This window comes from Aristolochia californica, unplaced genomic scaffold (genome assembly GCF_029961685.1).
Source record: "Aristolochia californica isolate CCGP_79_NKW_82.1479 unplaced genomic scaffold, dmAriCali1.0.hap1 SCAF_5, whole genome shotgun sequence".
Taxonomy (NCBI): Eukaryota; Viridiplantae; Streptophyta; class Magnoliopsida; order Piperales; family Aristolochiaceae; genus Aristolochia; species Aristolochia californica.
The window spans coordinates 7,861,669-7,888,755 of record NW_027182214.1 but is presented as its reverse complement, the minus strand read 5'-3'; the positions used below and the strand labels follow the sequence as shown (position 1 = coordinate 7,888,755).

General features: G+C 37.4%; 2 protein-coding genes across 3 annotated transcripts in view; both read left to right on the top strand.

Annotated features, from left to right (window-relative positions):
* The first annotated feature begins 6,303 nt into the window (after positions 1-6,303).
* Positions 6,304-9,661, top strand: LOC137965209 (uncharacterized). The gene is made up of 9 exons (XM_068811574.1): positions 6,304-6,462; positions 6,969-7,124; positions 7,245-7,420; positions 7,606-7,664; positions 7,895-8,043; positions 8,102-8,275; positions 8,421-8,623; positions 8,934-9,062; positions 9,331-9,661. Exons 1-9 carry the CDS (start codon positions 6,304-6,306, stop codon positions 9,659-9,661), a joined length of 1,536 nt encoding a protein of 511 aa, XP_068667675.1.
* Positions 9,662-14,979: 5,318 nt separating this feature from the next.
* LOC137966581 (uncharacterized) overlaps positions 14,980-27,087 on the top strand; it is a 31,494-nt gene continuing 19,386 nt past the window's right edge. The window contains exons 1-2 of one of the 2 annotated variants that reach the window (XM_068813255.1): positions 14,980-15,247; positions 19,784-19,983. In XM_068813255.1, coding sequence (XP_068669356.1) covers positions 19,892-19,983 — 92 coding nt within the window. In that variant the 5' untranslated portion in view covers positions 14,980-15,247; positions 19,784-19,891. The other variant, XM_068813256.1, reaches the window with a different exon arrangement.

The following is a 27,087-nucleotide window of genomic DNA, read 5'->3' as shown; positions in this document are numbered from 1 at the left end:
TAATATAAAATAACCTTTTGTTTAAACCAAATGACATACTCTTCTTCACGTCGTTGGTCTAGGTTAGTTGTAGCCTCCATTTGAAAAACTTATTTATGTTCAATGTATAATAAAAATACTAAACAATCTAAAATTATGTTCAATGACTAAACCTATAATATGAACTCAATAAGTACTTACAAGATGTATTGTTCGATCTCCTCACAATTGTTAACTACAACCCATAGCATCTTATCATACAACTTCGCATCAAGGATCAGTTCTTTTTTTCCACTTAGTTCACTTTTGGTGGTGTTAAGCACCTAGCCAATACTACCCAAAAGACCAGCCTGGTAGGTAGCGGAAAACCAAGTACATAACCCAGGACCATAATTTTGGCTATTGATATTCCATCATAATTTCGATTCGTCCGGTTAAATTTCATTTCAACACAAACCATGTATAGTGAGTAAACTGTCAAAGCTTCGTTGTTAATATAAACTGATGCAATTGAACCTTTCAGATGAATTCTATTCTGTATAGATATTTTCAATTTACATAGGAACCACTCAATTAGGTACATCCACTGATATTGTACCCAATCGCATAATGGTGCTTGTTGGGGTAAAAGAACTGCCAAATGGACCATTATGTTAAAAAATGATGATAGAAATATTTTTTCCAACTTACATAAGATCACCATGATGTCTCTTTGTAATTTTTTCAACGCATCAACTCTAAGTGTTTTTTAACATAACTCTCTAAGAATAACCCCAACTCAATGGTTCGAGTAATAATCATGTTTGAGAGATAACCATGTAAGCTTACCGAAAGCAAACATTGCATCACTATGTGACAATCATGACTCTTTAAGCCAGACATGTTTGGGGCATCCACCCTGACACAATGTGATATTTTTTAAGCAACTTCATCTGGGAAATTAATGCTACAAAGCCATACAAAATCATCATTTCTTTTGTTGAGACAATATATACGATGCATGTGGCATATAAACCGAATCACTGTCTCTTCCCAATTGCAATTCCCTTTTAATTCAATATCTTCCAATTCAAGTCTAGCATTCACTGAGTCTTTCATTTTACCACTTATGTTAAGAAGTGTGCCTAAAATAATTTCACTAAGTTTTTCAATATGCATGAGTGTTAAAGAAGTGTCCTAACATACTTTCACAAAGTATGTCTCAATCTCAACTTCAACCAATAACTCAACTCAAAAAATATACTTTCTTCTTCAATTAAATTTATCAATAGAACATCTCTTCTTCCTATTTGTTTGAGTATTTCCATAATGCATGGGGCGTATGGGAGGAGGGCTCCAGTAATTTTCTCTCAAAATCATATCCAATTAATTGAATCGAGGGATGGGTCGATGTTCCAATCTACCATCAATTTTTTATCCCTTTGTCACCTCTCATCCAAGGGTAAAAAGCGTCAATGGCCATGTAACATTCCCATGTTTCAACCACATAGAGTCTATTTCACTTATACTCATTGGATATGCCAATTGGACGCGCCAATTTTCCCTTGGTACTCTAACCTGAAAGTGATCCTTAAGCTACATGCATTCTCTCTTGTATGTGCATCAAAAGTCTACACAACTCTTTCAACTGATCCACCAAAGGGTGTGAATAAACATCAATGTTGTTGTTGGGAGACTTTGGCAATTGAATTAGTTAAGATCATAATACAGTAGTGATCTTTTATGCATTTCCATGGAGGAAAATTATACAACATAAAAAACATGGGCCATATATTGTATGATGTACTCATACTACCAAATGGGTTGAAACCATCACATGCAAGCCCTAGATGTACATTCTGTGATTCCAAAAGAACCACATGTGCTCTTTGATAAATTCACACCAAAGTTTTGAATCTGCCAAATGTCTCAACGTATCTGTTTCATTCAAACACCCTTCAGCATGCCACCTCATGTCCTTGGTTGTATTATTTGATGTATAAAACCGTTGAAGACATGGTTTGAGTAGAAAATAACATAAAATATCTTCTAGGAGATCGGCTTTTGTTTGTTGTGTGAGTGTATATACCTCAGCTCGTGACATTGCATACACTTGCTTGACTTTTCATATTCCTTCCAAAATAATATATAACCATTTTAAGTGCATGTATTTGTTCATAATGGAATCCCAACTCTCGCAAAAGAGTTCTAACCTCATAATTACGAGGTAGTAACTCCCCAAGAGGAAAAGCTTCTTTCAGTAGAGAAAGCATATTATTAATTGCTTTATTGCTCACATTGGAAGTTGTTTTGATATGTAGCAAATGGATGAGAAACTTTAAGGATACAATGGTCTATTAGCATCCATGAACAAGTGAGTGAATTTTTAAAACCCACTTGGTCCAACACAAGAGTCTTCAACATAACTACTTAACTCTACTTGACGTTCTTTGGTAAAGGTCTATTCAGATTGTATATATGGATGATCATGCATACCACCCTCATTTTCGGTTTAACGATTGGTCCAAATTATAGAATTTCACCTTTGAGGAGTTTCTTTATGGGGATCAATTTACTCACCATTAATGGTCCATTAGGTATAGCTAGACAACATCTTGTTCACATACAAGTGATCCTCTATTAGGCGTACATCCTAAAAAAACTTATTAGCACACACTCTATAAGGACAACACATCTTATTGTCTTGCCCTTCCACACACTTGGTATATGCCATATGAATAAATGCCTCTACCCTTTTCTTATATTCTTCATTCAATGGTCTGTTGTAACCAATTTTCATCCAACTTTTATCCATTTTTTGCATAACACCAAAATATATAAACCCACAATCAGAATGTAACTACCAACATGCACACACCATAGGGACAAAAATATTTTTTTTCTCGATGTTTCCCTAGTGGTAGTCACTACACAAAAACCCTTGTTTTGGATAATTTCTACTATTAGCTCTAATAGCTAGAAAATTACAATAAGATTCGGGCTCTCTTTAGCCACATGTAGCTCAATACATAATTTTATACAACCCAATCTCCCCAAGAGATTGTTGCTAGATTCTAGCTCTAGTTAGGCCTTTTTCTCCTCAAGAGATTTCAAGTTTCCTCCTCCTTTGTAGCACGTTGTAGAATGATCAAGGAGATTATACTATCATGCATACTGTTAAGCACAACCAATACTACCCAAAAGACAGGTCTGTTTGGTAGTAGAAAGCCAAGTACTTAACCCATGACCATAAAACCACACCCACCTTCACGAGCTGACAACTATGACGACTTAACACTAGCGACACGGTCCACTATTACATGGTCGCCGAAATCTGGGTCGACACGATCACCCACACCGGGAGTCAAACTCGTGATGTAGCGCCTGCTCTGATACTAAATGTTAAGCACATAGCCAATACTACCCAAAAGACCGGCCTGTTTGGTAGCGAAAATCCAAGTACTTAACCCAGGATCATAACATACACAAGGATGATTGAAAGAGATGAAGGTTTTTCTAGATGGGATCATTTTCTTTCTTTCTAAAGAACTTTTGAAATAAAATTTGCAAGATAAAGCTTTACAGCTTGAATATATGCCAATAAATGCACATGCCTCTCTTTACTCACGGTTTAGTGGGGTATTTATAACTTCCCCAATGCAAACTAGTTGTTATTTGCTCGTTGGAAAAAATTAGATTGTTTGTTTATCGATCATTGGTAAGTGATTGATCGATCAATAGATCATAACGGTTACTTTACTGTCAGACAGTGACTTATTGATTGATGGACTGATCAATCAATATGTTATCACTGCTCTAGAAAATTTAAGTTGATCAATCATTTCCAGTGGTTGATCAAGGAATCGAGATTCCCTTTGACTGTGCAATACAAGTATGATCGATCAGTGTATTTTTATTTGATCAATCATGCTTGAAGTCCCTTACTGGTAAGGTTTTGACTTATCGATCAATCTAGTGGGATGATCGATCATTTCATGTTAATTCAGCTTGATTGGACAACTATAGTTGATCAATCACTATTGGATGATCGATCATGCGTCATAACATGAAATTCCCATGTTTTAGATGATTGATCAATTGGCTATGGTTGATTGATCATGCATTATATTTCTAGCTTGCAAAGTTTTGGATGATCGATCATCCTTTATATTTCTAAATTGCACAGTTCTGGATGATCGATTATAGACAATGATTGATCATTTCAATGTCAAATATAAATTTATATATTTATAAAGTATGAGAATTTGTCTCAAAGTGCTTTAACATGTTTCTAAGTGATATATATGTTGATTCTAAAAGAGAGCCGCAATCTCTTTTGTAATTTCAGCTATTAGAGCTTTTGAAAATAGTGGAATTTTCGCAAGCAAGGGTTCTTGGGCGATGACTACCACTAAGGGAACATCAATAACAAAAAATCTTTTTGTCCCTATGGTATGTATTTGTTTCATTTTATCTTGAATTACTTTTATGCATGATTTTTAGTTACACACATAACTTATTGTTAATTTGATATTCTCAATTTACCTCCTTCTCGAGAAGCCACCTGGGCCAACAACACCAACTTGTATAATTACAAGTCTATGTCATCTCTATGGAAGTTCTCATTCACTAGCTATGCCACCCCTACACACAAGGGTGTTATTTAACTAAGATCACTGGTTGAAAACATGGAATAAAACAAACGATGAAAAGAGGCTTCACCTACAAAGAATTGCTTGTAGTGTACAACATGAAACTTTTTCACATATATAAATTTCTCTAACACAGGGTTGAATTTTAAGTGGGTCAAGTTTGCTTATTATATGGAAAGATACATTCTACCAGTGAACTAGTTGATCTTATCTCACATGGATCTCTAGCATAGAAGGTAGGGGCGACCATTTTCTTGTAGTGTCTCCTATCAACCCTATGTGATTATTTTGTTCATCTTTTGCTCAACAACTATAAGATTGAAAAAAAAAAGTATGTGCTATTTGTTACAATGTGGACCCACCATGGTATACGAGATGGTGGGACTCACCATGGTATACGAGATGATGGGACCCACCATGGTATATGAGATGGTGGGACCCACCATGAGGACGTGGGATGCTAAGAAGAGTCCTCACCCAAGCTAGCACGAGTTAAGAAAATAAGATGCACAAGCAGAAATGAGTTAGAAGATTTGAAGATCAAGTGGGACCCACAAAGATGTCACAAGCTAGAATCTTATCAATATGAGCTGGAAGATCACGTGGGACCCACAAAGATAAAGCCATGATCTGGCCTCCTTCCTTATGTCCACGTTCTTGAAGAAGAGTTATAGTTCAACTTATATTAGAACTCTATTAGATTGTGTTATCCTTTCATGAGAGACTTATCTTAGAGTGTTATGGTTGGAATGTAATTAGGAGATTTAAAGGTTAGTTATATAAGGACTCTATCACTTCCTCTACTATAAATAGAGGTGTTGTAATTCGGAATTAATCAAGTTCTATAATTCTCTCTTGAGTAAATCTCTCTCTTTGCTTGGCACACACCTTGTTCCTCTTCTCTTCTTCTCTCTACCGGAGAGCCTTCTTCCCATTTTCTCCTTTTTCTTTCTCTCTTCCCTAGCTCGGAATATTGGAAAAGGGGTCCTAAATTCAACATGGTATCAGAGAATTAAATTTAGGATCCCTACATCAAAAGGAATGTTCTAAGAAGATATGATCAACACCACTGATAGAAGAATCCTTGTGAAGGAAGATCAAAAAGTGTGAGATAAGTTCCTTCATTATTTTTTTTATTACTTCATGTTACTAGTTTCCAAATTTAGAAGATGATTTAAAAATAAGTATTTGAATGTTTTTCATCTTATGAGATTGTGGATATAAATGCCTCTCGATCTAGAAAAAGCTATCAAAGTAGTTTTGTCTGTTGGAATTTCTGTTAACCGAGACCGACCCATGATTAGATTGTTGAAAAAAAAATTGTGGGAACAAGATTCCCCTGATATAAAAGATTGATATTGAGTCTATTATGAGTGGTTATTTACTCAGAAAAAATCAGAATAATGATTGTTTAGCGTCAATGTTAAATATCTCTATACACCAAATTGTTTGAAGAATACTACTTGGATATTTTGATTAAAATTTTTTGGAGAATTATTTTCTTTGAAGTGCCTATTATGGCTAAAAAATGTGAGTAACAAAGGTGGTATACTAATAATTACCACAATAGAAGGTATCAAATTTTATGAGTTAGTCCACATCGGTTCGAAGGTTTCTTATAATAAAGGACCTACTTGGTCATCTCACCAATTGTGGACTACCTATTGATCAAGAAGACATTTTTTTATAATAAATGGTAAAAAATGATATCATTGTGATTAGTTGGCTAATCAAAATCATGGAAAATTGTGAAAAGAATGCACTCGTTGTGGGAGATATGGCCACACTATCGATACAAGCTATTATAAGGAAAGGAGTTATTATGGAAAAAATGGTCACTATGGAGAAATATGTTATAATGCCAATGATAACTCAAACTTGACAAAGGCTAATCAAGCCTTGCTTGGTGATACAAAGGAGGATCAGCCCACAAAATCAAATGAAAAGAAAAATTTTATTGATGAAGAATATGAGTTGTTTTAGAAAATGATGGGTTCTTCTCCAAGTTCCTCATTAAAAACCGTTGCCACCACTGCTTCGGGTATGCTATCTGCCTTATCTTCATCCTAGATAATTGACTCAGTAGCCTCCGAGCATCTCATAGGTAACAAACATTTATTACATTCTATATCTCCATGTCTTTCACATAAGTTTGTTACCATAGCTGACGGTTCTCAAACCAAGGTTCAAGGGAAAGGGTCCACTTCTGTTACACCATCACTTTTGCTCACTGATATTCTATTTGTTCCTACCTTCCCTTTGAATCTATTATCTGTTAGTCAGCTGACAAAGTATTTTAATTGATCTATCACCTTCTCACCCACTTCGTGTGTATTTCAGGATCTTATAACAAAACAGGTGATTGGTGGAGGCCGTGAACAAGGGGGGTTATACTACCTGGATGTGCCAAAAATAAATATTGTTTCCAACAGTGAAAATGAGAAAAGGCTATGGCAAAACCGGTTGGGACATCCATCTTCACAATCTCTTCATTATATGTTTCCTACTCTTAAAGTCAGGTCCGAGTTTAATTGTGAAGTTTGTCAACTGAGTAAACATCAAAGGAGTACATACTCACCTCATCCAGAAGTCAAAAGTATTACTCCATTTTCATTAATTCATACCGATGTATAGGGACCCTTGAGCGTCTCAAATATTTCTCAAGTCAGGTATTTTATTACATTTATTGATTACTTCATTCGTACCACTTGGTTGTTTCTATTGAAGGAGCATTCTAAGATACCGTTGATTTTTAAGTCTTTTCATGTTATGGTACTCACTCAGTTTGGTCAGAACATAAAAATACTTCGGTATGATAATGCCAAAGAATACATTTCCAAAGAACATGACTCCTTTTGTCAAGAAAATGACATTATCCATCAAACATCTTGTGCCTACACTCCTCAAAAAATGGTGAAGCCGAACGGAAAAATCGTCATATTCTTGAAGTAGCTAGAGGTTTATTATATGCCATGAAAGTTTTATAATTTTATAGGCCTCATGCAGTCTTTACCACATGCTTTCTTATATATCGTCTACCATCTTCCGTTCTTGGTAATAAATCTCCTTACTCTATATTGTTACCAAATGATAATCCGTTTTCACTGCCCTTGAAAATCTTCAGGTGTCAATGTTTTGTCCATATTTCCTCCCCAAAAGTAAACTTGATCCTAAATCTATCAAGTGTATCTTTCTAGGATACTCTCGTACACAAAAGGGTTATGTTTGTTATAATCCCACTCTTGAACGTTTACTTGTGTCCAAGGATGTCATATTTTTTGAAGACTCTCCATACTATTTTGACAATGCTCCTCTAGGTTTATCTTCAGTACCAGGTTCTCTTCAACCGGTTGTGATCCTTGCTACAGAAACTTCTCAGCCCCTAGAAACACTGGCTGACACCACACCTACTGAGTTTACGGATCCCACCGAGGTAATTATATCTTCTCCAATTGTTTTTGGCCCACAATATGATACTCGTCCTATTACAGAAAGAAAGAAAGAAAAAACTCAGATCATGCACCATATGCTCTACGTCTCATCCAACATCAAATTTTGTGTCTCATTATCATGTGTCCCCTGCAAGTTGTCAATTTCTTTTTGCTATTTCTTCCATATTTGGACCAAAGTCCTATCAGGAGGCTCTCAAACATCCAGGGTGGAAGGTAGCAATGGATGAGGAAATCCAGACACTTTATAAAAATCAGACATGGGCTTCTAGTCCCACCTCTATCATATAAGAAACTCGTTGGTTGCAAATGAGTGTTTACTGTGAAACAATATCCGGATGGGTCTGTGGCTCTACTGAAGGCTTACCTTGTGGTTAAGGGCTATACACAATGTTATGGAATTGATTATGAGGAAACCTTCTCTCCAGTGGCAAAAATGAACTCGGTACATGTGTTATTATCTCTAGCAGCTAACTCTTCCTGGAAGGTATATCAAATTAATATGAAAAATGTCTTTCTAAATGAGGACATCAAAAAAGAAATTTATATGAAACAACCACCTGGGTATGTGGTTTAGGGGGAGTCAGTATGTCAGCTAAAAAAATCTTTGTATGGTCTAAAACAGTCCCTTTGTGCATGGTTTGAGAAATTTAGTCAAGCCCTCATACGGGCAGGATTTTACAGATGCTCTGGAGATCACTCAGTTTTTTTTTTTAAAACACACCTAGAGGCAAGGTAATTTTGGCTGTATATGTTGATGCTATCATTTTAACTGGTAGTGATTCCGAGGGCATCTAGGAAAGAAAAGAAAAAATATGTGTTGAATTTAAGACAAAAGATCTTGGACTACTCAAATATTTTTTGGGTATTGAAGTATTGCAATCCATACAATGGATTGTGCTATCCCAAAGGAAGTATGCCCTTGGTCTACTGGAGGAGATAGGAATATTGGGTTGCAAACCAGTAGACACTCTTATGGACTCAAATACAAAATTATGTGCAGGTACTGGAGAAGATTTAGACATCGGGAAATATCAGAGACTAGTTGGAAGACTTATTTACTTGTGTGTAACAAGGCCAGATATATCATATGCAATAAGTGTGGTGAGTCAATACATGCACAAACCACAACTTAGTCATTGGCAAGCACTTGAAAGGATATTACGATATCCGAAAGGAGCTCCAAGAAGAGGGCTTCTATATAAAAATCATGGTCACTTCAACATCGAAGGATTCTCAGATGTAGACTGGGCTGGATCCCCGAATGACAGGAAATCTACTTCGGGAGTTTGTACAATGGTTGGAGGAAATTTGGTTACATGGAGAAGCAAAAAGCAAAGTGTAGTAGCACGGTATAGTGTAGAAGCAGAATACAGAGCCATGACACACACTATTAGTGAACTCCTATGGATAAGATCTCTTATCATTGAATTGAGATTCTACAAAGAAGCTCTGATGGATCTATATTGTGATAATCAAGCAGCAATACACATTACATCGAATCCAGTCTTCCATGAAAGAACAAAGCATATTGAAGTGGACTGCCATTTTATACTAGAAAATTTCCAAGCGGGTCTTTTATCTCTAAAGCATATATCATAACAAAGTCAAGTTGCAGATATTCTCACCAAGCCGGTCACTCACAAGAGTATGTCTATCATCTGCAGCAAGTTGGGCATCTACAATGTTTTCTCACCCCCAGCTTGAGGGGGAGTGTTACAATGTGGGACCCACCATGGTGCACGAGTTGGTGGGACCCGCCATGAGGACGTGGGATGCCAAAAAGAGTCCTCACCCGAGCTAGCACGAGTTAAGAAGATAATAAGCACAAGCTGAAATGAGTTAGAAGACTTGAAGATCAAGTGGGACCCACAAAAGATATCATGAGTTGGATTCTTATCAATATGAGCTGGAAGATCACATGGGACCCACAAGGATAAGTCCACAAGCTGGCCTCCTTCCTTATGTCCACGTTCTTGAAGAAGAGTTATAGTTCAACTTATATTAGAACTCTATTAGATTGTGTTATCCTTTCATGAGAGACTTGTCTTAGAGAGTTAGAGTTGGAATGTAATTAGGAGATTTAAAGGTTAGTTGTATAAGGATTCTATCACTTCCTCTACTATAAATAGAGGTGTTGTAATTCGGAATTAATCAAGTTCTACAATTCTCTCTTGAGTAAATCTCTCTCTTTGTTTGGCGCACACCTTGTTCCTCTTCTCTTCTTCTCTCTACCCAAGAGCCTTCTTCCCCTTTTCTCCATTTTCTTTCTCTCCTCCCTTGCTCGGAATATTGGAAAAGGGATCCTAAATTCAACACTCGTCAATATGACTATTATCATTCTTCTAGAACATCTAACGAACATGAAATTGTAGGAAGACATGGTTGGATCCAGTTTTCTACTATAAAATTCAAACCACTAAGATCTACAACCAAGTGAAATTCGTGACATGAGGTGGATTAATGATAAAGTAAAAATGATTTAAACTTCGAAACATATTGTTTGCGGATTCTAATGATGTTGCTAAATAACCAAAAAATCAACAATTACAAACTAACAATTATGTTCAGCTATGTTTGTTCCACATGACAATAGCTTTCCTAAAAGACTCAAGAGACCTAATAAAGGCCTCAACCTCTTCTACTTCACATCTACAATGATGACAAACAAAATAACTAACCACAAATCTAGAAATCCCACTAATATTTAAACTTGATAAGAAATCCGAGAAAAGTTAGAAGTATTTCTCTACAATTAATCTGTGGAATGAATAGTGGATGACCAAATCTTAAGTTCACAGAGAGAGGAAAAAAGTACGTGCTCGGAAGAAATTAATAGGAAATCTTATGAACAAAAGTTAAAGAAAGGTAAATTGACACTTCTATAACTAAGTCACACAATCAATCACAAGAAATCAGTTTGAAGCACAATTAGAAAAAAGATAAAGAAGTAAAAGAAAAGTTAGAAGTATTTCTCTACAATTAATCTGTGGAATGAATAGTGGATGACCAAATCTTAAGTTCACAAAGAGAGGAAAAAAGTACGTGCTCGGAAGAAATTAATAGGAACTCTTATGAACAAAAGTTAAAGAAAGGTAAATTGACACTTCTATAACTAAGTCACACAATCAATCACAAGAAATCAGTTTGAAGCACAATTAGAAAAAAGATAAAGAAATAAAAGAACTTCACATGAATAAAAAAAAATGATTCATTGTATGACAACTAGTTTTTATTTACATAGAAACAATTAACATACTATAAAATAATCTATGTCAATATTGTGCAAGGTTTCTCTTTTTTCATTTATATTATGTTGATTACGATAAGGACAAGACAAAGGTGAGAAGGCACCACTTTATACAAAAATAAAGAGCAAAAGTTTAGAAGAAAGAATTAATAATAAAGAAGAAATAAGTGAGAGGAAAGATTAGAGGAGAAAGTGACTCTTGACCTTAGAGAAAGAACTACCAATTTCTCAACGTAGTAGGATCTATGTGAAAATCATTGGCCATCACACATTGTATCATTTTCTAAGTAAAATTGATGATGAGGAAGATAGTTATCCCCTCTTCATTGGGCACCAACAAAAGAGTGAAATATTTTTTTTAGGCTGATGGCAGATGAGCAGTAGGCAACGATTGCAAGAAAGAGAGGATGCAAGGACGAAAGAGGGCATTCTCTTCATATTTTGGGCAGAGGTATGAAACAAAAGGTTTCTCGTCAACCTCCCTTACATTTCCTTTTTTCCCTTCTTAGAGAAGTTGATCCATAGAAACAATGGGAAACTAAAAAGAAAGAAGAATTTTTTTAGTATCTTACTAGATTTGGCTTCTCCCAACAACCAAATCTTGGCAAGAGAACGAGGGGCCATTTTGAAAACTAAGAACTTCTTCAAGCGGCAAGTAAATTTGAATCTTGGTGAGAGCAAATATGTATCCGGGCAATAACTTCAAAGCTTCGAGGGTATTGTTGAGAATGAAGGGTTTAGGCAAGAGCAAGGAAGAGAGACAAAAAAGGGAGTGGGAATTTGGAACCTGTTACTTGTTTGGAAATTTAGTGATTAGTTGATTAAATAATACCAAAATTATGATTTTGTGACAAAAATATTGTCAATTGATAATGTTGACTTTGAGCCAAAAATACCCCTTGTTTCAATTTAGTGTTGTTATTCGCTCTTGTTTCTTTTTGCAATTCAACTATCTAATAATATAATATTTTGAGAGTGTAAAACACAATAATATAGTTATTCTTTATTGCTAAAAATAATTGCATATTATATTTGTATATGATGTCATTGCCAAAGAATGACAATTATTCTTTTGAGTACATAATGAGAACAATGTAACTTAGTGTGGCTACTTTGTTATTTAGGTGAATAACCTATAGTTTCATAACCAATAATACAATATCTAGCTAGAATGGAAGAAGTAAACGTCGCTCTTTATTTGTATGATATTATAGCTTCACTTTATGCATTAGATTATATTCTTGATACCCTTGAAGGAGAATATCACTCTTAATAATTTTAACCCATGGAGACTTGGGGGAAAATACTATTTGGAGGTTCTCTTGGAAATCTTTTGCTTGAGCAAGTAATTTTTTATTCAAAGCAAATTTTACTTGCTCTATCCAACTAACATTTTTAATTAGAAGTGTTTTTCATAATATATATATATATATCTTCATTTTTTTGAAAATGGGATTCATCTTATAGGAAGATATGTGATATGAGCTTCTTATAGGAAAATGGGATCTCTACCAAAAGGCTTAGGTAAGTCTTCTAGATGCACCTAGACATCTTTAATTCTGCACTCTTCATCATTGCACTCTCGCAAAATAAGCATCAATTGTCAAGTTAAAAGTGTAAAACAATAATAAAACAAAGTCATAAAAGCCTACAACAGCCATGCCATGATCTCAAAAACAATACATATGAAACATGAAGAGCATGGACCTAGGCAATAATGAGAAGGAACCAAGGGAGTTTGAGACAGACAGTAATACAATTAAGTAGGTAGTGCTATTGTAAAAGAATGTTGAATATAGATATCAAATTTCAAGGCATTCAAATGATTCCTCTTTTAGCCAAACACAACACTACTTGTCCCACATTCTAATGCTATAGTGAAACAAGTGTATAGATAAGAACAATTCTGCTCCATTATAACTATTTTCTCAAGGTTTATCTATTACCTCCTCAAATTCCCCACCCATTTCCCTTATCTATTACATCACTTTTCGCAAAAAACCTATTGACATCAAACCACAAGTCGTCCTTAGCTTGTCAACTACTCCAACAGTGAAGCCTTGTTTAATAGTGATACTTGTTGGGAGCCCCTTCTTAAGTTAATAACAAATCTCTACCTAATTATGTGAGTGATGTAAAATCTTCATGCCATATGCAGATATTCAGGGGACCACCAACCTTTACCTTTTGCTAATAACCATTTTGTTGCTCTGCTTAGAGTTTAATAGTTCTTTCCTACATTAGTTACTCCTTGCTTTCCATGTCCTTCCCCTCTTAAAGTTAAATATTTATAGAAGGCTTAATTTTTTTTTTTTTTGTGGTTATTGTCTTATGTAAGACCTCACTTGGTCACAAGAATGAGCTTTAAAAAATAATGCAATAATAAGCTTTTAATGGAAAATATTAGAATATTAGATAGGTATTAAATTGTTGACTTCTAAGATCTCAGTACTAAAAGGCACCACCAACAAAATTTAGGAAATGTTATGCAACTGCTCTCTCCCATTTACCATAGCAGATTCCCTCTCCCTCGCTACTATTTTAAACTTTTTGAATGTCATCCCATAACAACAATAATAAAGCAGGTGGTAGGATGATCTTACGAACTCCAAGTATGGATTATATCTTATGTTGTTGAGTTGTGGTACTCTCCAAAAAGTTTAAGGTCCTTACTTGATTGTCTTTTCTGTGGGGATTTTTGTTTATCCAAACTCAACCAAGAATCGACTCTTGTGTAAGTACATGCAACAAAATCAGTAATAAGCTACTTGAATAATCTTCAATCTAAGAGTGAAACATCAAACTTGAGATGTTCAATAATTTGATCCATTGAAATCAACAACGTTCAACCCCACAAGTCCACAAGCATGTCAAAGAGAAACATGCTTAGTAGTTGAAACATAAAGCAAAACAAGATAGGTTATAACCAATTTGAAACAAATTTTAGCAAAGATGAACATAAGAAACCACTTACAAGATATTCTAATTTTTCAATCTCTACATCAAGTAAAACTTTTTGTTTCTTTATTCAACAATAAATTTACCTTTTTGTCAATTCAGCCACTAAGATAATACAATACACTTTCTCATATGCTAACAAAACTATTGTCACCCCTACATATTATCATTTATACTTTACTTTCTTGACCAAATTCAATGCTCACAAAACTACAATTTTTTAGAGAAAATCCAAGCAAAATTAACATTGTGATATTTCATCTGCTGCTAAACTATTTCATATGAATCTAGGGCAAAGCCTAACTAAAGAAAATGTATCCCTCTAGTTTATGTCACATACTTCATCTAGACTAGAACAATAGCCGTAAAAGTTGTTATAGATACTTCTACAAAATATTGGACAAGTAACATCAATGGGCATGTTGGGAAACTATGAAAAAGAAAACGAAAAAAAAGTTTCTTTTCCTATGTTTGGTAATAGAAATTATTAAAAAGAAAATAAAATATGAAATAAACTTACTTCTCTCTTGAGTGATGAGCTTTATTTAAAAAAACATGAAATTTGGAGAGAAAAGAAATAAAAGAGAAACGATAGATAAACTTTTATTGCCCCCTCAACTTAATACCAATATGAAAGTGGAGGAAAAGGCCAACAAGCTCAAACCATGTTAATGGCTGCACATAGTTTTGGGCGATCATTTATAATTCCCATTTATCCATTTATGTCCTGAACAAAATAAGATTACAGTTCCCCTGCGATCATTTCTCTCTCATATATATTTTTTTTCACTCGGGGATTTATGATGACAGATCCATGTTAATGGAAGCCTTTCAGACAGACGTTCATGTACCTTCTCCTTTTCTTCCTAGATCGATCACAGTCCCTACTTTCTCTGTGTCCGGGCTCCTTTCCCGAGTCCTTTTCTCTACCGGCCAGCCATTGGAGCGGAGGTGGTAGTCGGCTAAGAGTAATGTATAAGGTAAGGGTTTCAGTCTTTTCCTGTTGATATCTCCCTCTGATTGTATTGGGTTCCCCCTGCTATGTTCATCTTCGCCCAACGTTCCATGCTGCTGAGAAATCCTACCATGCGTCGGATGCCCGCGGTAGTCATGCCGTTCCGGTGAGTATCTCGCTTCTGCGGTTCTTTCCCCTATAGTTCCTGTCTGCTACCTATTGTTGTGGGAAATCCTCATTCCATTTGCTGCATTCTCAAAACCTAGTTCCACTTTTCAGTTCTTTATTTGTTTGTTATTCTTTTTTTTCCGTCGTCATGCCTCTCGGTTAGTCCCATGGACTTCTGTGTGAATTCTTGAATTGGCCTCTCGAGCACGCCTTCTCCAATGGCCAGTTCTGTGCTCCTCTCTGTGGTAATTTCTTCCACTCTGGTATGTGAAAGCTAACAAGCCAGAGGGCCGACGACCCGTTCCTATTGCTGGAAACAGGGGCCGACGACCATATCATCGAGAGGTTGAAAATACCCAATTTTTTGTTGTAATCTTTATGTATAAATTCAATGTAAAGTATCATCACCCATTCGTGGCGATTACAAAGATTTTAATAAAATCCTACATGGTATCAGGAGTCCTTGTCGATCCCTTTCTCCCGATTTCATTTTGTTTTGTTTTTTTTTCTCAACGGAAACCCCTCTTTCGTTCCGCCGCTTATCACTGTCAATGCAGCGCTGACAGCCCCGTCTCGCTCCTCCTGCCTTGCTTCCGCTGCCACCGCAACTCAGTGCAGCGGCCCTTGGCCCCGGCCCTGGCATCGTCACCGCTCTCGCTGCCGGCACCAGTTCGGTGAACCATCCCGACGTGAAAGTCACATGGCGTACCTCCTTTCTCTGCCGACTGCAGCACCATCGCATCCCACAGTGCTCCCTTGCTGACATCACTGACCTTGCTGCACTCCGTTCTGACCGGCTTACGCACCTCCTTGACTTCAGGAGGAGAGACCACGGGAATCTGTGTCCCGTGTTTTTTTTTTTGTTTCGAGTTTGAGGGATAAGTTCCTGCGGGTCGAGGCTTCACCAATCCATGACTATGAACCCGAGTCGGTCCGTGGTTCCATTATGTGCCCAACTCGGTTCATAAAGAGTTTAAAAAAAACTCGCCTCTTTTAAAAGTCTTTGGCCAACTCCCTTGTATCTCTGTCCAATTTACACCATTGATCTCGAAAGTTTGAAACACGAACTAGTCGGTCTCTCGGGTCAAACCTCAATGGCTGCTGAATCATTTGCTCATCTTCTCTCCTTTCATACCACATGATTACCATTAAACTCTCTTTCACAACCTACCTCCTCTGGAAAAGCCAACTTCTTCCCCTTTTAGAGAGTCAAAATCTCCTCGGCTATGTGGACGGAACCCTTGCGCCACCACCTTAGTTTGCCACCGCGGATTCTACCACCCCTACTGCTGAATATTTGGCATGGAGAGCAATGGATCAACGCCTTTTCAGTCTCCTCCTTTCCTCCCTCACCGAGGAGGCAATGTCCAAAGCCGTTGGCCTCTCCACTGCCCGCAAGGTCTGGCTCGTGCTGGGAAATGCCTTCAGCTACCGGTCAAAGGCTCGCAAAATTTGTCTCAAGGACGGTCTCCAGCAGCTGAGGCATGGAAATCAATCCATTGCACCCTACTCCCGCGTTTTCAAGGGTCTCTGCGACCAGCTTCACGCGATCGACACACTTGTCAACAAGACCAACAAACTCCACTGGTTTCTTCGTGGACTTGGCATCAATTTTTCCACCTTCTCCGTCACCCAAATGATCCTCACACCCCTCCCTTCTTTCTCCAACCTCGTCTTCGGAGCCGAGAGCTTTGAGCTCTTTTAGAAATCTATCTCGAGTTGTTCTCCCGCTGCTACTTTCATTGCTGCATCCCATGGATCGGACCGGTCGACCCGTCGCGGCTCTAGTTGAACCCATGACCGAACCAATGGTTTTGACTGCCATTATGTCAACCGCGGCCGAACTCATTATATAGTCAAGGGCGCCACTCTCCTCGCTGCCAGATATGCCGTTTTGGTACATGGGAATCAAATTTTCATTTATTTTATTGTTTTTTTGGGTCCATCTTGGTCCAATCCTCTGACTTATCTCTGCGTTCATTTCTTCCTTTATGCTGTCTTCTTTATTTTATTTCTTTTATCAGGTTATCTTGGTCGATTCCCTTTTGCCGCTCTCTTCTGGTGATTTATTTTCTCCTAGCCATGGGGACATGATTTTGCATTTTAATTTTTTTTCTCATCTCCTTTTGTTGGCTGGGAGGCATTAGGTATCTATCTATCTTATTCTTTCCTCACCAACATCACTTTGCCTTTTTTTATAATTTTTCTTTGGATCATTATAATGTGGCCAAAGTTGCATGTTCTTTATCCTTTTCCACATCATTTTGCATTTTCTTAACAAATTTTCCGATCTCCTTTTTTTGACGGAAAACATAGGTATCTATCTACCTTATTCTTTTCTTCACCAACATCAATTTGCCTTTTTTACAATTTTTCTTTGGATCGTTATAATGCGGCCAAAGTCATATGTTTTTATCCTTTTCCCTAGTTGAGATTGTTATCTTATCCGCTAGAAGAATGCACTGTTTAATTTGCTCACCGAATAGTACCTCCTGCTTTGTCTTACTGACAACTTGTCTTTCTATCATAATCTTATATAAACAACCCCCCATGTTGGTAATTTTGAAATTGTATCTTACCAATTGTTCAGACATGTAGTATCTGCTGAATCGTGACCATTTTTAAATTATGGTTGTTCTTAGGGCTAGGGGTTCACTTCAAAAACCTGCACTGAGGTAATTGATAGTGTGAGGCTGGTATTCTCTATTGCAATTGAGTATGATTGGTGGTCCAACATGTGTAAATTTTTCATCGCCTAATGCAGCCATTCTGAAGGAAGTGAACTTCCAGTTAAATATTTCATTAGACAACAAAAACAAATGTATCGCCCAATAAAGGATGTTAACTTCCAGTCAAATATTTCCTTAAACAGACAAAAGTCATATATACTGCCCATCCATTGGACAGGCTCCCTCTTTACTAGTTATTTCAGTTGTATAATGGTTTAACACAGTCAGGTAATGGGTTGTATACCCAAGGGTTTTTATATGGGTTTTGTATGGGCTGGATTTTGTGTAAATCCAACCCATTTTCATCTCTGATCGCATCCCTTTCTCCAAATGCTCCCCAAACCTTCATGTTTGCATGAAAATCTAAAGCCCAATCTTTTCTTTCATCCATCAAGAGCAATTTGGACAACTTTAATTTAGCTTTTGTATTTCATTTTTTATTATTTAATATCTTCATTTTGCTACCCTAATCAAAACCCTGCTCTATATCATTCTTCAATCTCTTCGTCTTTCTCCAAATAGTTCGACTTTTCATTGCCTCGAAATTAAGTGCTTCAATTGCTTCTATTTCTTCCAACGTTGAACCCTAGCTCAATTCACTGTTCTAGACCTATTTTCTCCAAATCCAGCAACTTGTGCTATTTTTACCAAAACTAAACACGCCGATTTACCTCAAATCGAAAGCCAGGTTGAATTCCGCCTTTATTCGCTTTTAACCTATTTTGGTGGTAATATGCTACTTACTCAGACAAGTAAGAGTATTTTCTTAAATGTTAGCATGTTATTTTATTTATTTTTTTCCTTTTATTTTTCTGTGTGCTCTTTCTGTTGAGTTTTTATATGTTGTATTAAACACACCAGTAGACACATAAAAAAGTTTCAGCTGCCAGTATTTCTTTATATTGCTGTTTATGTTATGAGAAATGGGTACACTTGCTGCAGTTGTATTTGTATATAGAGCTAAAAAAGTAGGATATGTGATTCATTTGACTCAAAGAATTGTGTATGTTAGAGGTTTTTTATGTTCAGCAATAAGACAGGTTCCTGTCCCTGCTTATCTACCAGTAAAACAGTTTCAGGTAAGTAGATAACTGAGTTGTAGAAGTGTTGCCCCGTATAAATATGCTTTGGGTTCTTGCTATCTAAATTTTGCATTATTTGCTTTCTTTTGTTCTCTTTTTTCCTATGAAATGCTTCACTATTTTCATAAGTTTCGTTCGTATGTTTGCTGCCCCCATTTCTAACTTTTAGTTCATAATCATTGCTTAGAATTTTCTTGCTTCTGTGACGATAGCTATTACTGTGACAATGAATTATAAAATAATTAACTATTCAAAAAATATAAAATGATTACAATTTACCAAATGTTTTTTTATGTTTTTGTTGAAAACGTGTTAGCAATAGTTTGTTTTGTAACTTTTTAGAATAGTTTTTAAATAACATTACTTGCCTATTAAGAGAAACTAAGATTACTGGTAATGAATCTTTTTTTATCATTGGCTTGTATTTTTTTCCTTCTTTCAAAGAGTTTGTCAATAGTTCTCCTGCATATTTGTTGCTGGTATCTTTCTTGTTATGTTTCTCTTACTCTTATGGTTTGCATTTGCACAATTATCTTTTCTTGCAATTGATGTTGTTGCTTGGTACTTTTTATGTGATTACAGTGGTGGGTCAACGCTGTTGTGGACTGCTGCACTTAAATCAATGATATAAATATATTGAGTTTGGGACAGCAAGAATAAAGAGCAGTGCTCCATTTGTCTCGGGTTCCTATGTCTTGTAAAATTTTGAGTTATAAGCTCATTCTATTGTCTCTTCTCGGCATTTTGGCTATCAGCTCTGCAGTTCATATTCAGAACAATGAGTAAGTTTCTTTGAGGTCCAAAACTCCTTGCATTATTTCTCTCTATGGATTGTTTGTAAGATGTTACTTTTATTCGGCACTATTTAAAGAAAAAAAGATGTTATTTTTACTGAATTGAGTTGAATAATTGTCGTTTAATAGAGAAAGCATCTTGTACATTTATGCGTACTGTTTGTGTTGGCTAAGTGGTGGGAGAGGTGGCCGAGGAGGGAGGGGGAGGAGGACATGCAGTACCTATATAGGCATAGGCAATAATTTTGTTCATACATTATAATTGCAACATATAAAAAAGTCTATGGTCAATAACAGAGGTGAAAATCTGTGAAACAGAATAACAGTAGCTTAGAAACTACGAACATGGCTTGTGCTATTATCTGCTTGCCCTCCTCCTCCTTGGCAGTTCGTGGGTAGTTTGCAGCTGTCCTGTTTGGGATGTTGGGCAGAGTTTTGCAGTCTCATTGTTGAGTAAATCTCTTGGAATATTTGAATGTAAAGGACAAAAGGGTTTTTTGTGAAGGGTCCAACCTTTCTACTGTTGAGATCATTGAGAAAGTCATCCATTATGTCCTATTTTAGGACTACAAAATTCATAAAGTCAGCCATTTGCCTGGTTCCATTCTCAGGGACAGCTGGAGATTGATGGTTGGTTCTAATGACTCTAGAACTGTGACCTTTGTTGAGTGCTTCCTTCTTGATGGGGGTGGTTTGGATTTCAATTTGTTGGCTAGAAGCAAAGCTTCCCCTTAACAACTTGTTTGAAACTCAATTCCACTCAATTAGCTTTGCTTTTTTTTTGTTTTTTTTTTTTCTTGAGAAATTGATGATTTTATTAAACCAGAAACAAAACAAACAAGATTAGGCAGACCTCCCCCTAACAAGAGGGACAAGGAGGGAGGCCCCTTGCTTAGCACACCTGTCTGCAACAAAATTTGCAGATCTGGGCACATGGGACCAAATACAGGTAAGATGGGGAAGAATATCCATAATGGAATAGTAAACATCCTAATGACGCCACAACAGGGAAGAGGGAGAGGAAAACCATCCAACAATCACCGCAGGGTCTCTCTCAATGTGGAGCGGACCGGAGAAATGCTCATGAAAGATGATGAGGCCTTTAAGCTGAAGCTCTGTAGCAATGGAGTCAGAAATGCCCATAGGTCCGGAATAGTACAAAAGCTGATTACCATCCGAATCATGAAAGACACCACCATATCTGTCCAAGCCAAGATTGCCGAGGGAGCTGCCATCAAAGTTCATCTTGATGTAGCCCAGATCAGGGGGTTGCCATTGTTGCATCGCTGGAGACTTCGACGGGCCTTCCATCTGAGCAATGGTGCTCCATTTCTCCTTGAGTGAGAGCTTAGAAAGAGCTAAAAAGTCCTTCCTGGAGTGAAGCCAAGCGGAGATGTGGTCAATAATAGAGGAGATGACCCGGTCACGGGGGAAGTGCTTGCGTCTATTATTGCGTTCCGTCCAGAGATCCCAGGGGATGAAAGCAACACAAGCAAAGATGATCAATTCCCCCAATTTAGGGAGGGGAATCCCGTGAAGTAAACGCCTAACTGAGAGGATGTCCTCTTGCTGACAAAGCTGAATACCAAACCGGCTAAGGATGCTCATCCAAACGGACCACGAGTAAGGGCAGGACACAAATAGGTGGCAAGAAGTCTCCTCCTCAAGGCCACACAGGGGCACGAGATGCACGTGCTGAGATTACCATGACGATGGAGGTTAATAGCAGTGAGAATTCTGTTAAGCCCAGCATTCTAGAGGAAGAACTTACCTTCGGTGGAGCAGAGAGATGCCAAATAAAATCCACTTCATAGTTGGAGGTAGCCAAGGTCCATCCCTAGATGAAGGAGTAGTCGGATGAGACTGAGAACAATCCACTAGCCTCCGACTACGAAATCATCGAGTCATCCAAAGTATCACGAGGCCTTGTGGCGGAAATCACCTCTAACAGTTGAGGTGCAAGAAGGGCATCAACATCTCCCAGGCCCCAATGCAAACGAAGATCCCAATCTCTCAAGCCCCTACGCAAATGAAGATCCTAATCTCCTAGGCCTCAAGCATCCGTAACCGATAAGCAGCACTACGTAGAGGTCTGCCAGATGCTACCAAACGAGACCTTCAGAGGCCCAGAGCTAACCCACTAGTCTTCCCAGAAGCGGATCGAGCGACCATTCCCAACATGGAAGCGAGTGCCCGATTGGAACAACGGAAGGAGAGGAAAAATAGCTCTCCAGATTGGAGATAGGGTAGCCCTCCTCCCCTCCGAGGTCCAACACGCCTCATGCCAGTTGAGCTTAAACGACACCATTGGTCTCCAAAGATTGCTGTCAGTAGTGTTGAATTTCCAGATGCATTTAAGGAGGAGGGCCATATTCATATCCTTGGAGTGCCTAATACCCAATCCTCCATTAGATTTGGGAATGCACACATCCTTCCACCTCACCAACTCAATTAGCTTTGCTTTTCTATCACGTTTTTTGGCCCTTCTGTTTTTTTATGTACTCTTATGTACTATTTCTCCTTTGGGAGCTTCCTTCCCAATGAAAATTTTAGCATTGTTATTAGTTGGTAGCCCTTCCATCATTCAGCCCCTTGAGGTAGGCTACTTATGTGAATTTAATGTTAGTATGCACGTAATAAATCCAGAAAGGGTGTTTTAGTCTTTTGATTTTCTAGTTTTGTATTTATTGGACAAAAGGGTATTTTTTATTTTATATGTAATTTTTATTAAGTTAATAAAGTGTGTTGAATTTCTGAAAAAGAGAAATAATTCATTGACTTGTTGTAATTTGAGTATACTGTTTCTCTATTTATAATAGAGGAAATGCATAGAACCATAATAAAATTAAACTATCCAAGTCCCAGTTACACCCAAAATAATATTCCTAATTATAATCAAACTAAACAACAATTAAAGAGAACTAAAATAATTGAAGCACCTTTGAACTGAGATTCCCTTGTGAGACTTCTTCCCATGAGACTCCTATTAGAGTCCACCATATTAATTTTTCTTTGAAAATTCTTCCTATGAGAGTTATTAAGACTCTTCTATAATTGCTCTTCAACAAAGTGAATGAGTGAAGGATCAGAATTTAAGTGAAGTATGACTGTCTATGGTCCTGGCTTCTTCTCTTTTCTTCTTCTTCTCATTTATGCTTATCTGTTTTTGTTCCCTATTAGTAATCTCTTCTTTTTATAGTTTATTTTCATGATATCAGAGAAAAAGGGAGTAATCTACATCCAGATCTTTTCTGCATCTTCTATTTTTGTGACCAGATTTCAATTTTTGTATTTGGTTCTTCAAGCCACTGCTGTACTGATAGAAATTAATGTTTATTCTTTCAATTTCTTTTCTTTTGGGTCTCAGTGAGAAGCCCTAGATCTTTTCTGTCATTGTCTGTTTCTGGTATGTATTTGCAAGGAAATTGCACCTTTCTCAAAAAATAAACAAAAGAGATTGCAGGGAACAACATATCTTTGTGGATTATTCAAATTCTTTTTGACACCATTTAAAGATAATGTCAATTCTATGAAACAGATCACTTTCAATTCTGTTTTACACATCAATTTGTCAATCTTCTGTTGTTGCTTTACGTAAATTCCCTTTTTGTACGACTTTTAACTTCTTATGAAGTTAGTTCTACTGCTATTCTGTATATGATTACGTTGTTAGAACTCACTTTCTCATTATTTTGTACCCTGCATTGTGTTTTTTGTGGGTTTGAGTTAAATACTAATTTTCTTAAGGCTTCTCAAGACACTTCAGATGTTTTCTTCCACTTATCACCACTGCTTCCATTGTTGTATCATCTGATTCCATAAAATTTGAAATTGTGAGAACAACTGCAGTTCTCTTAAAGAGAGCTTTGCCTTGGCACTTTGGCACAGTACCGACCTTTGGCACAGTACCAACCTTTGGCACTTTGGCACAGTACCAACCTTTGGCACTTTTGATATCGATATCTAAAAAAATATAGCTTAGGATCACAAACGATTTGTTGTTCAACAAACTAAACTCAAAGAGCTTTAAATTGATACCTAATTTGACTTAAAAAGATTCGTTCTTGAATTTTTTACGACCTCTTATGTTTTTCATTCTGTAGCTTGACCTTTGCTGACTCCAATGCGATTATCTCCTTAAATATAGATCAAATTGACATGAAATTTTCTTGTTTTGAAACTAGACTTTGAAACTTTTCATCCAAGTATAATGTTTGTTCATAAAATATATTTCTTTTGAGAAAACTAATCTGATAGATTTTGGACTCTGTAATCTGACTGAACTGAGTACTCTTTTTTCTTTGGCCAGCTTAACCATTGGTCCTTGTGAAATTGATCTCCATCTAGAAAACTTTGATTGAGAATTGGTTTGACAAGGTAGAAAAGAAACTTATAGATCTTTATTTTGACACATATATCTCCATATAAAGTCTCGTTCTTGATGGCTTAACACGGCTCGAAAGTGAGCTTTCTACTGTTGCTCGAACCTCTCTTGTAGTCTAACCTTTGCTGCTTCAAAAATCGATTTCTCTTTGTAGAAAACTCTGATTGCCATTTTTTTTTTTGCGTTGAAAAGTAGACTTGAAGATCTTTCCATCAATATATAATTTTCAATATGAAAAATTCAGTATGAAGGTGCGAATGCCAAGAAACCAATGGGTACTGGGTATGAAAGAAAGAAAAAATATACGAACTTGAACTACTTGAAATGATAGATCAGAAAATGATCACATTATCTTTGTGGGTTAACCTAGTCAACTCACAGAAGCTACTCTGATACTATGTTGAATTTCTAGAAAAGAGAAATACTTCACTAACTTGTTATAATTTGAGTACAATAAATCTCTATTTCTAATAGAGGAAACAAGTAGAATCTAATTACAATTAAACTACCCTTTTCCTAGTTACACCTAAAGTTAAACATTAATAGATAAGCCTTGGAACAATTAAACAATTGAATATAAATAGAAGACTAACATAACTAAAACACTTTTTAACATAGACTATTTTGTGAGACTGCCTCCTATGAGAGTCTTGTAAGATTCCACCATAATAATTTTGGCTCTATGAGACTTCTTACTGTAAGAGTCATGTAAGACTCTTCAATATCTGCTCTTCAACAGATTTCATGCTCTAATTCCTTAAGTCTAATGAAACAGGCAAAAGATATAGCCGAGAGGGTGAGGATTGCTGTTTTTTTGTGACAGGGCATTTGCCACCTTGTTGTCTCGGTCGGGTTTGTATTGGATCTCAAAATAAAAACCCATGAGCTTAGCAACCCACTTTTGTTAGTCTTTAGCTATCACTCGTTGCTCCCACGAGAAACGTGGGCTGCGTTGATTTGTTCCTATTATGAAGTGTTGAGCCATGAGATTGGGACTCCATTTTTGCACTGTTAAGACTTTGGCCATGAGTTCTCTTTTGTATACTGATTTTTGCCTTGCTTTATCTGATAGGGCCTGGCTGAAATAAGCTATGGGTTGTCCTTCCTGCATGAGGATTGCCCCTACCCTTCGTCCAGAGGCATCGGTCTTAAGAACAAATATCTTGGAGAAGTCGGGCTAGGCCAGCACGGGTACCGTGGTCATGGTTGTCTTCAGATGGTCAAATGCTGTCTGTGCTTCATCATTCCACAAGAAGGAATCCTTCTTAAGCAGCTGGGTAAGGGGCACTGCTCTTTCCCTGTAATCCTTCACAAACCGGCGATAATAACTCGTGAGGTCGAGGAATCCCCATAAGCCCTTGACATCCAAAGATATTTCCCATGGTAGCATACCCTCTACCTTAGAAGGATCAACTGATACCCCATTGCCTGAAATCAAGTCACCCAAATAGTCCAATTGTTGTTTACGAAAGGCACACTTTTTAAGGTTTAATACCAAGTGGTTGGTTCCTAATAATGGTGGCTTCACCATTATATGAGACAAGTGTTCAGTAAAGTCAGCACTATATATGAGAATGTCATTGAAAAAAACTAGGATGAACTTACGAAGATATGGCTGAAATATCCGGTTCATTAGTGTTTGGAAGGTGGAGGAAGCATTTGTGAGACCGAATGGCTTGACTGGAAATTCATAGTGTCCTTCGTGGGTCCAAAAGGCTGTTTTGTGGATATTCTCTGCCTGCACTCTGATATGATGGTACCCTGATTTCAGGTCTAATTTGGTAAATACCCTGGCATCCCCTAATTCATTCAATAGTTCCTCAATTGTTGAAATGGGGAATTTGTTGAGAATGGTGATTTTGTTGAAAGCTCGGTAATCGACGCAAAACCGCCAACTGCCATCCTTCTTTCGCGCCAATAGGACGGGGTTGGAGAAAGGATTGGTGCTAGGTCTGATTGTGCCTGTAGGGGATGGAGTGGTCCGTCGGGCATTTCTTCAACGATCCGTTCTATCTCTATTTTCTGGTAGAACGGGTACTGGTAAGGTCGGATATGTGGGGGCTGGCTATGTGCCTGTAGGGGGATGGAGTGGTCCGTCGAGCAGTTAGGCGGTAATTCGGATAATGGTCGGAAGACCTCGGGAAACTCTGTAAGGAGGTCTGTCACCATTGTAGGTGTTTTTGTGAGGGTCTACGCTTCTTGCTGAGAACTGCTATTGAGTTCTAGTAAGCACCATGGTCTCTCTTGAGCCAAGATTTTGGTCATAACCTTCAGGGACTCCTCGATGGTGGCCAGCGAGGGTTCTCCTTGAAATTGCACCTTTCGCCCATTCATTTCAAACTTCATGGAGAGGTTCCTCCAATTCAGACAGATGTCTCCCGGTAGTTGGAGCCATGCAACACCCAAGATGTTGTCTGCACCTTCCAATGTGAAGAAGTAGAAGTGTTGCTTGATTTGCAGCCCTTGGATGTCCAACTCGAGGTCTGGACAGAGGCTGTTGCCGTGAATGCAGTTCCCATCTGCTACCGTTACAATGAATGTCCAACTTCGTATCACAGGTAACCCCATCTCTTGAACCAGAGATGTACTCACAAAATTATGGGATGCTCCATTGTCGATTAGCACGACCATCGTTTTGTCGCTGATCAAGGCCCTGAGTTTCAGTGTGCTACTGGTTGTAACTCCCCCACGAAGAGCATGCATCGACA